This window comes from Coregonus lavaretus (assembly GCF_964263955.1).
Source record: "Coregonus lavaretus genome assembly, contig: HAP1_SCAFFOLD_8102, whole genome shotgun sequence".
Taxonomy (NCBI): Eukaryota; Metazoa; Chordata; class Actinopteri; order Salmoniformes; family Salmonidae; genus Coregonus; species Coregonus lavaretus.
Window position 1 is genome coordinate 1 of NW_028158186.1, and position 12,500 is coordinate 12,500.

Consider the following 12,500-nt stretch of genomic DNA (forward strand, 5'->3'; position numbering starts at 1 on the left):
ACCCTGCAGCCACTCAGCCAGAGGGAGGACAACACTGTGTGTCAGGGATTATAATCTGATTGGACATGTTCTGAGGGAGGGAGGGAGGGAGGGAGCGAGGGAGAGAGGGAGGGAGAATCACTGTGTGTCAGGGATTATAATCTGATTGGACATGTTCTGAGGGAGAGAGGGAGAGAAAGATAATCACCGTCTCTGTGTGTTGGTAGAGCCGGCCCTCCTTCCCTGTCAGGGATGCAGTGAAAGGATCCTCTCCTCTCCTGTTCTCAGTTCTGGCGAGGTGCATGTCTGAGTGGGCCACTAGAAGAGGGGGCATGTATTTGTGCTGCCTGTTTTGAACCGGCTTGGAATGGATTCAAATGATCCATCTTCATACTAGTCTAATCGCTTTTTTTGTGATTTGAAGCTCCTCACCTTGCAGTAAAAGGACAGGAATAGACTGACAGGATTGGTTTATTAACTACGGGACAGGAATAGACTAACAGGATTGGTTTATTAACTACAGGACAGGAATAGACTAACAGGATTGGTTTATTAACTACAGGACAGGAATAGACTAACAGGATTGGTTTATTAACTACAGGACAGGAATAGACTAACAGGATTGGTTTATTAACTACGGGACATTGTTCTTCTTTTTTACTGTGAGATATTCTGGCTGCTTCGGTTGCTTTGGAACTGAGAAGACTGAAAGGACTACTGTTTCAAATTCTATTGATACTTCCCTTCCTGTGATATTATTCTGAAGGAGAATACAGATCCTGTAATCTACTGTGGACAATTGTAGCTTTCATCCAAATGCTAATCTGGCAGAATATGAAACAACGGGGAGGATTCTAACAGCAGCCACCTCCTGAAAGACAAGGCATTGTTCTGACAACAATCAGACTGATTTATTTACCGAAGACTCACTTCCATTCTCTACCTTCTAGAAACGGGAAATATATGAATTATTCTTCCATAAAGGAACGCAGAATAACGGTCTGTTTTTAGAGCGATAATGGTGTCTTGTTGGAGAAGCCAGGTAAGTGAGAGAGCAGAGGTGGAGGTTCCCACCTCCCTAGACAAGGAGACAGGAGGAGGAGGGGGAGGATGGGGGGGGGGGGGGGGATTTCTGTGTGTGCACCTGTGTTGTTGTTTGTTTATGTGTATTAATATGTGTGTGTGTGTGTGTCTGTCTGTAGGAAGAACAGGCTGCCAAGACCAAGGCAGAGAAGATCCGTGTGGCTCTGGAGAGATCAAGGAGGCCCAAGTTAAAAAGGTTAGTTGTCCTGTTCTAAATCAGATTGAAAGGATGAGTTCTCTTCCTGACTGACTCCTGTTACAATCTATAACTTGCCAGTGTTCCACAGTTCTTCTCTGTTTCTGGGTCAGGCCAGTGTTACACGGCTGAGGTCATAGTGGACAGGCAGGACCCAGGCGCTCCATCTGGCTCACTCTCTACCACTAGAGTCTCTCTCCCCGTCTCTCTCCCCCTGTCCTCTCTCTCTCCTCTCTCTCTTTTCTCTCTCTTCTCTCTCTCTCTTTTCTCTCTCTCTCTCTTCTCCCCTCTCTCTCTCCTCTCCCCCCTCTCTCTCTCCCTCTCCCCCTCCCTCTCTCTCTCCCCCGTCTCTCTCCCTCTCCCCCTCTCTCCTCTCCCCCTGTCTCTCTCCCCCTGTCTCTCTCTCTCTCTTTTTCTCTCTCTTCTTTTTCTCTCTCTCTTTTTTCTCTCTCCTCTTCTCTCTCTCACTCTCTCTCTTCTCTCTTTTCTCTCTCCTCTCTCTCTTCTCTCTCTCTCTCTCTCTCTCTCTCTCTCATCTCTCCTCTCTCTCTCTCTCTCTCTCTCTCTCTCTCTCTCTCTCTCTCTGCCACTCTCTCTCTCTCTCTCTCTGCCACTCTGCGTAATGTGATGTAATATCCCTCCAGAGTTAAGCCCAAATCTGAGCTGGTGGATTAGCATACGGCCGGCTGGGCTTTAATACGGCCTGCTCTGCCCTGCCAGCTGTGGGAAGGGACTGGAGGAGAAGGGGGTGGGACGGGAGAGAGGTGCCCGCCACGTGTCAGACTGACCTTCAAATTACTTGAAGTGTGTTTGTAGGGGGAAGTGTGTGTGTAGGGGGAAGTGTGTGTGTGTAGGGGGAAGTGTGTGTGGTGTAGGGGGAAGTGTGTGTGTGTAGGGGGAAGTGTGTGTGTGTGTGTAGGGGGAAGTGTGTGTGTGTAGGGGAAGTGTGTGTGTGTAGGGGGAAGTGTGTGTGTGTGTGTAGGGGGAAGTGTGTGTGTGTGTGTGTGTAGGGGGGAAGTGTGTGTGTGTGTGTAGGGGGGAAGTGTGTGTTTGTAGGGGGAAGTGTGTGTGTGTGTAGGGGGAAGTGTGTGTGTAGGGGGAAGTGTGTGTGTGTAGGGGGAAGTGTGTGTTTGTAGGGGGAAGTGTGTGTGTGTGTGTAGGGGGAAGTGTGTGTGTAGTGGAAGTGTGTGTGTGTAGTGGGAAATGTGTGTGTGTAGGGGGAAGTGTGTGTGTGTGTAGGGGGAAGTGTGTGTGTGTGTGTGTGTGTAGGGGGAAGTGTGTGTGTGTAGGGGGAAGTGTGTGTGTGTGTGTGTGTGTGTGTAGGGGTAAGTGTGTGTGTGTGTGTGTAGGGGGGAAGTGTGTATGTGTAGTGGGAAGTGTGTGTGTGTAGGGGGAAGTGTGTGTGCGCGCTTGAGAGAAAAAGTAGGAATAAAGTCTGATTGCCACACTAACCCCGTAGCTCCACACGCAGGTCTGGCAGGAAGGAGGGCAGGAAGGAGGACAGGAAGGAGGGCAGGAAGGAGGGCAGGAAGGAGGGCAGGAAGGAGGGCAGGAAGGAGGGCAGGAAGGGGGCCAGGAAGGAGGGCAGGAAGGAGGGCAGGAAGGAGAGCAGGAAGGAGGGCAGGAAGGAGGGCAGGAAGGAGGGCAGGAAGGAGGGCAGGAAGGAGGGCAGGAAGGAGGACAGGAAGGAGGGCAGGAAGGAGGGCAGGAAGGAGGGCAGGAAGGAGGGCAGGAAGGAGGGCAGGAAGGAGGGCAGGAAGGAGGGCAGGAAGGAGGGCAGGAAGAGGGATATTATCTCCCTCTCTCCTCTTCCTTGGTTCTGTCACTTTATTCTAGGCTAGGTGTAATCCCATGGCTGCCTGAGAGAACTGAGGTGTTTTAACAGCAGAGAAAAACGACAGTTCTTCACAGTGTAGAAAACAAATCCTGGTTGTATCATTTGTTTATTTACTGTCCTTTTATTGATCAAAACTGGCCAACAGCATTTTAAACATTCTGTATAGCACTTTGTGACATCTGGGGCTTTATAAATAAATGTGTTTTGACCCTATACAGATACAAGTAAACCACAGTGATCATACATACATATACTGTAGATAGTATGAAAGTTATCCTCAGTGAAGCAAGTTTCAGATAGAAACCATACATGGAGACTATAGTATTATTCTACCACATTCAATATTCATTGCTCTGGATACTGTAACAGAGAGTACATGTTGGTCCCTCAGAGAGGGAAGGTCCTGACTAGTCCCTTGGGCGTTGTCCTTGGGCGTTGTCCTTGGCTCCTGGACCATTTGCCATGTGTCTCCAGGTGACAGAGAGCACATAAATTAGGGCGGAGCCTACAGCTGCTCTGTATCTTATAGGTGAGCTATTTTACTTACAATTTTACATTTTAGTAATTTAGCAGACGCTCTTATCCAGAGCGACTTACATGAGCAATTAGGGTTAAGTGCCTTGCTCAAGGGCACATCGACAGATTTTTCACCTAGTCGGCTCGGGGATTAGAACCAGCGACCTTTCGGTTACTGCACATCGCTCTTACCCACTAAGCCACCTGCCGCCCACTTGAATGCTAGATGTTCTGAGCTTTTTTACTGCTCTGAGTTGTTGTTTTTATAATACTTGGTGAGGAGGTCAGGGATTTTCTATCAGTTATCTAGGTTATTTGATATCCTCTCCTCTGATCTGATCTTTCTGTGAAGTGGAAAGTGGATTGGAGGATTTTGTTATATAAATCTGTGTGTAGTAGAGATTGAGTTATACTCTGTAATTATTTGGACAGTTTAGCATTTGTTCTTCTTTTGGCTTTATACTCCACAGGTTTGGATTTGAAATCAAACAATGACTGTGAGGGTAAAAGTGCAGACTGTCAGCTTTAATTTGAGGGTATTTTCATTCATATCCGTTTAGAAATGACAGGACTATTTCCACATAGTTCCCCCATTTTTAGGGCGCCAAAAGTATTGGGACAAATTAACTTTTGTGTATTAAGGTAGTAAAAAAGTTAAGTATTTGGTCCCATTAGTATTTGGTCCCATATTCATAGCATGCAAAGACTACATCAAGCTTGTGACTCTACAAACTTGTTGGATGCATTTGCTGTTTGTTTCGGTTGTGTTTCAGATTATTTTGTGGCCAATAGAAATGAATGGTAAATAATGTATCGTCTCATTTTGGAGTCACTTGTATTGTAAATAAGAATATAATATGTTTCTAAACACTTCTACATGATTACGGATAGTCCTGAATGAATTGTGAATAATGATGAGTGAGAAAGTTAGACGCACAAATACCATACCCCAAAGACATGCTAACCTCTCACCATTACAATAACAGGGGAGGTTAGCATTTTATATCATACCCACAAGACATGCTAACCTCTCCACCATTACAATAACAGGGGAGGTTAGCATTTTATATCATACCCCCAACACATGCTAACCTCTCACCATTACAATAACAGGGAGGTTAGCATTTTATATCATTCTGAGTCTGTGTAAAGCAGAGATTCTGAGTCTGTGTAAAGCAGAGATTCTGAGTCTGTGTGGAGTAGCGATATCCAAGTGGTCTGTTAACCCAATGTGACCAATAATAATCAATCGTAGATCAAAGTCAACCAGTGAGGTATGAAATTGTATCATGCTGTCAATCATTCTAACCCAGTGAGTAGGATCAATAATGGTATATTGGTCCTGTGTCAGTAATCAATCTAACCCAGTGAGTAGGATCAATAATGGTATATTGGTCCTGTGTCAGTAATCAATCTAACCCAGTGAGTAGGATCAATAATGGTGTATTGGTCCTGTGTCAGTAATCAATCTAACCCAGTGAGTAGGATCAATAATGGTGTATTGGTCCTGTGTCAGTAATCAATCTAACCCAGTGAGTAGGATCAATAATGGTGTATTGGTCCTGTGTCAGTAATCAATCTAACCCAGTGAGGAGGATCAATAATGGTATATTGGTCCTGTGTCAGTAATCAATCTAACCCAGTGAGGAGGATCAATAATGGTATATTGGTCCTGTGTCAGTAATCAATCTAACCCAGTGAGGAGGATCAATAATGGTATATTGGTCCTGTGTCAGTAATCAATCTAACCCAGTGGAGTATAAACTGTTCAGTGGAGTATAAACTGTTTCCTGCTTTACTCACCCTGTGTATTGCCCTCTATCTGGTGACCAGCTTTTATTGAACCATCTGTTTGTCAGATGTGACCAACACTTCTGTGAAAAGTGTCTGGAATGACAGCTTGTCCTGTGTTTGCCCAGCTGGTGATCAGCTAGTGTGGTTTATTCTAGATTCTTCATTCCAGAATATGAATCTAACCCTTCCTGTGTCTCTCTCCCGTCTAGCTGGTGATCAGAGTGCACCTGTCAGATGAGAGCTCTAAGACCATGATGGTGGACGAAAGACAGACTGTCAGGCAGGTTCTGGACAGCTTGTTGGACAAGTCCCACTGTGGCTACAGCCCTGACTGGTCCCTGGTGGAGACCATCAACGAACTGCAGATGGGTAGGTGGAGCAAGGTGCTCACTCACACACACAGATTAAAGACATACACACACACACACACACACACACACACACAGATTAAAGACATACACACACACACACACACACACACACACACACACACACACAACATTTATTTTAGATAGTTTCCCATCAGCTTCTTCTCTGACGTTTGTCTGTGTTTAATTCTATTTGATGTATCCTCCTTGATAGTTAGCGTCAGAGTCAGAAGAGTTCATTTTCTGAAATACCAAATGGATGACTAGCCACTGCAGTCCTGTGTGCATGTGGCTCTGCTATAAGCAGTAGGGGGATGGGCAACAACTACGGGGATGAAAAGATTGAACTCAACCCCTTACAATATGAAAACGCCCCAGAGGGAGGTCATTGAAAGCCATTGACATTCTGCAGCAGAGAGTGTTGGTGGCTGTTGAGAGGGACTGTTAGTTATATGTGGGCTACTGTCATCACGGTACAGCAGAGTGCTGTACTAACCTATATCTCTAGGGAGTCCTCTGGCTGGCCAGCCTCTCTCTCTCTCTCTCTCTCTCTCTCTCTGGCTGGCCAGCCTCTCTCTCTCTCTCTCCCTCTCTCTCTCTGTCTCTGTCTCTCTCTCTGTCTCTCTCTCTCTCTCTCTCTCTCTCTCTCTCTCTCTCTCTCTCCTCTCTCTCTCTCTCTCTCTCTCTCTCTCTCTCTCTCTCTCTCTCTCTCTCTCTCTCTCTCTCCTCTCTCTCTCTCTCTCTCTCTCTCTCTCTCTCTCTCTCTCTCTCTCTCTCTCAATTCAATTCAATTTCAATTCAATTTCAATTTAAGGGCTTTATTGGCATGGGAAACGTGTGTTAACATTGCCAAAGCAAGTGAAGTAGATGAAATAAACAATAAATATTAACAGTAAACATTACACTCAGAAGTTTCAAAAGAATAAAGACATAACCTATATCTCTAGGGAGTCCTCTGGCTGGCCAGCCTCTCTCTCTCTCTCTCTCTCTCTCTCTCTCTTTCTCTGGCTGGCCAGCCTCTCTGTCTCTCTCTCTCTCTCTCTCTCTCTCTCTCTCTCTCTCTCTCTCTCTCTCTCTCTCTTTCTCTGGCTGGCCAGCCTCTCTCTCTCTCTCTCTCTCTCTCTTTCCCTCTTTGGCTGTGCAGCCTCTCTCTCTTTCCCTCTGGCTGGCCAGCCTCTCTCTCTCTCTCTGGCAGTGCAGCCTCTCTCTTTCCCTCTCTGGCTGTGCAGCCTCTCTCTCTTTCCCTCTCTGGCTGTGCAGCTCTCGTTATGAAAGGGAAGGCCTTTTCACCTCACACATTGATGTGTTGACAGTACAGGCATTAAGTTCTGCTGTAGATCATGACGAGCCGGATGTGTATCTAGTCTTCAGCCCTGAGCGGTGCCTGTCTATGCACGGGGCCGGCGTCCCAAATGGCATCCTATTTCCTATATAGTGTACTACTTTTGACCAGAACCCTATTTGGAAAATGTTATATTTGCTCCTACAGCCTTAAACATAAATTATTGCAATTCAAGGTAATCCATAGGATTTACTCCACTCCTGGCAGAACGCATGTAATGCACCCAGAAATGTCACATCTCTGTTGGAGATGCAGAAAACAATGAAGCCTCTTAAATACGCTGTGTACCCCCCTGACAAAGTGACACCGTGTTGGGAGAATGTCTGTGCTATCATATCAGTGACCACGTTCACATGCATAGACATCATATCCCGTCTTTACAATAACCTGAAAAGGCTTGTATCCCGGTTATGAGAATCCCGGATAAGATGCCAGGGATATGCTGATCTAAGACGGGATACTGCGGCATGTTAACATCTGATCACTTTTACTGTTGTATGCACAGGCTCAGTTTCGCATATCATGAGTGTTGTGTGATGATGTTTTCTTCTGATTGTCAAGAAAATAGCTTCAAAAAGTTGGCTACCTGCGCAGTTCGATCCACCATAATAATTTAGCCTACTATAATTAATAGACTCTAATTTTAATGAAGTTTCTGCTCATAATTTCCAACATTTGGTAGGCTGTATTATGATTTCTGACTTATGGTAGGCGATTTATTTGTCAACTATAGTTAGAGACATGCAGCTTTTCTTCTGTCACAGAAGCTTGTTGCCCCAGAAGACTAAATGAATTAGTGCTCAGCAGAATAGTGTCTTACATCAACAGAATGAATGCATTAGTAACCTAGTTAACAGCGGTGAAGTTGTCTGTTTCGTTTAGGGACCGGGGAGAAAACGCAATAACTCCAGTGGAAAGATTGGTCCTGTGCAAAATGTCCAAATGTCATCAGTTTCAACGGTTTTAATTAAATGAAAAGCTGACAAAACGATGAAACACATTTCTGATAAGATATTTGATGTGGTTGAAATACTGTCTGCCTGCCTAACCGTGTAAAAGACAACACATTACATTCTCTCAAGAGATGCTGAAATAAATGTCATATTTCTCCACTCATGTTCCCAAGACAAAATGAACATTTGTTGTATAATTTCAGTGCAAGAAATGCATAATTCAGCAGGAGTTAATATTATATTAGGCTACATGTGAAAGGTGACAGGTCTACAGTCAGTGTCCATATTTCACTTACTGTTCTATTTAACCCGTATGAACTTCAATTTGGAATATTTCTGTTTATTCATGGATGCAGGGATATTTATGAGCGGGATATCAAAGGTCCATGTAAACAGTTTATCTGGAATAAGACCTTTAAGCAGGATATGAGCTTCTATCCAGGAATACTGTGCGGGAATACTGTGCGCATGTAAACGTGGTCATTGTGTCTAGGAATGTATATCCATCCGTCTCCATGATTATTGTCTGTTGGGAAATGTAATTATTGGTGACCAATATCAAAGAAAGTTTTGTAACCTAGGTCTAATTGCTGCCCCAAAAAAATGGTATAGCTATAATTTTGGAAAGCATCATACTGGGCTTGAATAACGAACTGGAAGGCTGATCTATGTAGTTATATTCCGTTAGATTCTGTGTTTTATAAAGTTTGGCAGAGAAGGGACGTATTTGATAAGGTCTGGAAGCTTATTTTGACCATCTTGAGGAGTGTGACGTTTCCATGTGAGGGGGTTTGATGTATCTATGTGTATTAAAAGGAGAAGCTACGGTGTGTTTTGGTGTGTTGGTGGACAGGTGCATGTTGTAGTGGGGTATCAAGTGTGGTGGTTGTTTCGTCAGCCGGTGATTGTCAAGCAAATAACTGCCGGTCTCACGGTAATTGACCGTTAATTAACATAAACACATTTAGCATCTCCTGGCTTCCACGCAAGCCACTAATGCAGACCTTTGGAACATCTACATTTTAAAAAGTATAATATATCCATGTAATATAGCCTACACCATCACAATAAATCCATTATTTATTTTAGACAGGTCTAAAGTCCCCTGGGGAGGGCAGATGTAGGATGTTGGGTAATGAGCTGTAAGCCCCTGGGAGCGGTGTAAAGGATGGTTTGATGGTTCATTCTGTAATGTTTTAATCATCTAATGGCCTGGGGTTGTAGCTAATCCAGCAGATTAGATTAGGGGGTTTCTTCCATTCCATTTAGAATAATTCATATCTTTATCATTTTATTTTACTGTCTGTAGATGGTAATTTCATCAGAATGAAATTGGAAGCTCATATTCTAGTATTACGTTGAATGTGTCCAGAGCATGGTGAGTCAATAATCAATCAATCAATCAATCAATCATCAATCAATCAATCAATCAATCAATCAATCAATCCATCAATCCATCAATCATCAATCAATCAATCAATCAATCAATCATCAGTCAATCAATCAATCATCAATCAATCCCCCCAAATCTTAAAAAAATTGGTTATTGTCTTCTCTTTATTTCATTTCATTTTATTTTTCACAATAAAGCATTGTGGGTAGTCAGTCACGACCTCACAAGCCATGAGATCTTACTGCTGTTTGGTTAAAACGTCTCCTTACTGTCCTGAGGTGGCTGCTGTGTCTGTGTGTAGTGGTGATGCAACCCAGTCCATCTCTCCCTGTCCTCCCCCCAGAGTGGAACCTAGTGTACAAACTATTATAGTCCAACACTATCTTCTCTCTCTTTCTCCACTCTTCCTCCCAGAGCGTATCTTTGAGGACCATGAGAACCTGGTTGAGAACCTTCAGAACTGGACCAGAGACAGCCAGAACAGACTGAAGTTCATAGAACGCATCGAGAAGTACGCCCTCTTCAAGAACCCACAGGTGAGACAGCTGAAGGATGGGACTAATAATAATAAATAGAGTTAAAGTGACAATGCATAAATAATAAACAGAGTAGCAGCAGCGTAAAAATATGGAGTGGGGGGTGGGATGGGGGGGCAGTGCAAATAGTCTGGGTAGCCATGATTAGCTGTTCAGGAGTCTTATGGCTTGGGGGTAGAAGCTGTTAAGAAGCCTTTTGGACCTAGACTTGGCACTCCGGTACCGCTTGCCGTGCGGGAGCAGACAGAACAGTCTATGACTAGGGTGGCTGGAGTCTTTGACAATGTTTAGGGCCTTCCTCTGACACCGCCTGGTATAGAGGTCCTGGATGGCAGGAAGCTTGGCCCCAGTGATGTACTGGGCCGTACGCACTACCCTCTGTAGTGCCTTGCGGTCGGAGGCCGAGCAGTTGCCATACCAGGCGGTGATGCAACCAGTCAGGATGCTCTCGATGGTGCAGCTGTAGAACCTTTTGAGGATCTGAGGACCCATGCCAAATCTTTTCAGTCTCCTGAGAGGGAATAGGCTTTGTCGTGCCCTCTTCACGACTGTCTTGGTGTGTTTGGACCATGATAGTTTGTTGGTGATGTGGACACCAAGGAACTTCAAATCAAATAAAATTTTATTGGCCACATGCGCCGAATACAACAGGTGCAGACATTACAGTGAAATGCTTACTTACAGCCCTTAACCAACAGTGCATTTATTTTAAACAAAAAAAGTAAAAATAAAACAACAACAAAAAAAGGGTTGAGAAAAAAATAGCAGAAGTAAAATAAAATACTCAACCTGCTCCACTACAGCCCCGTCGATGAGAATGGGGCTCAGTCCTCTTTTTTTTCCTGTAGTCCACAATCATCTCCTTTGTCTTGGTCACGTTGAGGTAGAGGTTGTTATCCTGGCACCACACGGCCAGGTCTCTGACCTCCTCCCTATAGGCTGTCTCATCGTTGTTGGTGATCAGGCCTACTACTGTTGTGTCGTCGGCAAACTTAATGATGGTGTTGGAGTCGTGCCTGGCCATGCAGTCATGGGTGAACAGGGAATACAGCAGGGGACTGAGCACGCACCCCTGAGGGGCCCCCGTGTTGAGGATCAGTGTGGCAGATGTGTTGTTACCTACCCTTACCACCTGGGGACGGCCCGTCAGGAAGTCCAGGATCCAGTTGCAGTGGGAGGTGTTTAGTCCCAGGGTCCTTAGCTTAGTGATGAGCTTTGAGGGCACTATGGTTTTGAACGCTGAGTTGTAGTCAATGAATAGTATTCTCACGTAGGTGTTCCTCTTGTCCAGGTGGGAAAGGGCAGTGTGGAGTGCAATAGAGATTGCATCATCTGTGGATCTGTTGGTGCGGTATGCAAATTGGAGTGGGTCTAGGGTTTCTGGGATAATGGTGTTGATGTGAGCCATGACCAGCCTTTCAAAGCACTTCATGGCTACAGACGTGAGTGCTACGGGTCGGTAGTCATTTAGGCAGGTTACCTTAGTGTCCTTGGGCACAGGGACTATTGTGGTCTGCTTGAAACATGTTGGTATTACAGACTCAGTCAGGGACATGTTGAAAATGTCAGTGAAGACACTTGCCAGTTGGTCAGCGCATGCTCGGAGTACACGTCCTGGTAATCCGTCTGGCCCTGCGGCCTTGTGAATGTTGACATGCTTAAAAGTCTTACTCACATCGGCTACAGAGAGCGTGATCACATAGTCATCCGGAACAGCTGATGCTCTCATGCATGCTTCAGTGTTGCTTGCCTCGAAGCGAGCATAGAAGTGATTTAGCGCGTCTGGTGGGCTTGTGTCACTGGGCAGCTCGCGGCTGTGCTTCCCTTTGTAGTCTGTAATAGTTTTCAAGCCCTGCCACATCCGACGAGCGTCAGAGCCGGTGTAGTATGAAGACTAGTCCTGGACACAACTGATGCTGAAAAAACTGACTGAGACTAAGCTGCTTTAAAATATGTGTCACCAAAATAGCCAGCCAGACCACTACTGTCCCTGCCAGTCACTATTTTATTATATAACTGATGCAGGATAGGTTATACAACACGGAAATACACTGAACTGGCACCAAAATACAATGCTTCACCAAAATACACTGAACTGGCACCAAAATACAATGCTTCACCAAAATACACTGAACTGCCACCATAATACAATGCTTCACCAAAATACACTGAACTGGCACCAAAATACAATGCTTCACCAAAATACACTGAACTGGCACCAAAATACAATGCTTCACCAAAATACACTGAACTGGCACCAAAATACAATGCTTCACCAAAATACACTGAACTGGCACCAAAATACAATGCTTCACCAAAATAGATACACCCAGTAGTATCAGACAGTGTTTATTTGCACACAAACTCACTCAACAGACACAAACACACAGACCCCAGTGTGTCCTTCAGATCCAGGTCAGTATGTTGTAGATGATGGTGCTATGAACAATAGATTAGGAATCAGACTAGGAGCTGGTGAGCACTGCTGTCTCCCTTGGTAATA

General features: G+C 44.8%; 1 protein-coding gene across 1 annotated transcript in view; it reads left to right on the forward strand.

Moving 5' to 3' along the window:
* Window positions 1–997: 997 nt before the first annotated feature.
* LOC311124352 (ras-associated and pleckstrin homology domains-containing protein 1-like) overlaps window positions 998–12,500 on the forward strand; it is a gene marked incomplete at both ends in the record, with an annotated part of 21,414 nt that continues 9,911 nt past the window's right edge. Inside the window, 5 exon segments of the mRNA XM_084198513.1 lie at window positions 998–1,021; window positions 1,182–1,230; window positions 1,233–1,258; window positions 5,615–5,774; window positions 9,876–9,997. Of these exon segments, the coding sequence (XP_084054639.1) occupies window positions 998–1,021; window positions 1,182–1,230; window positions 1,233–1,258; window positions 5,615–5,774; window positions 9,876–9,997 (381 nt within the window).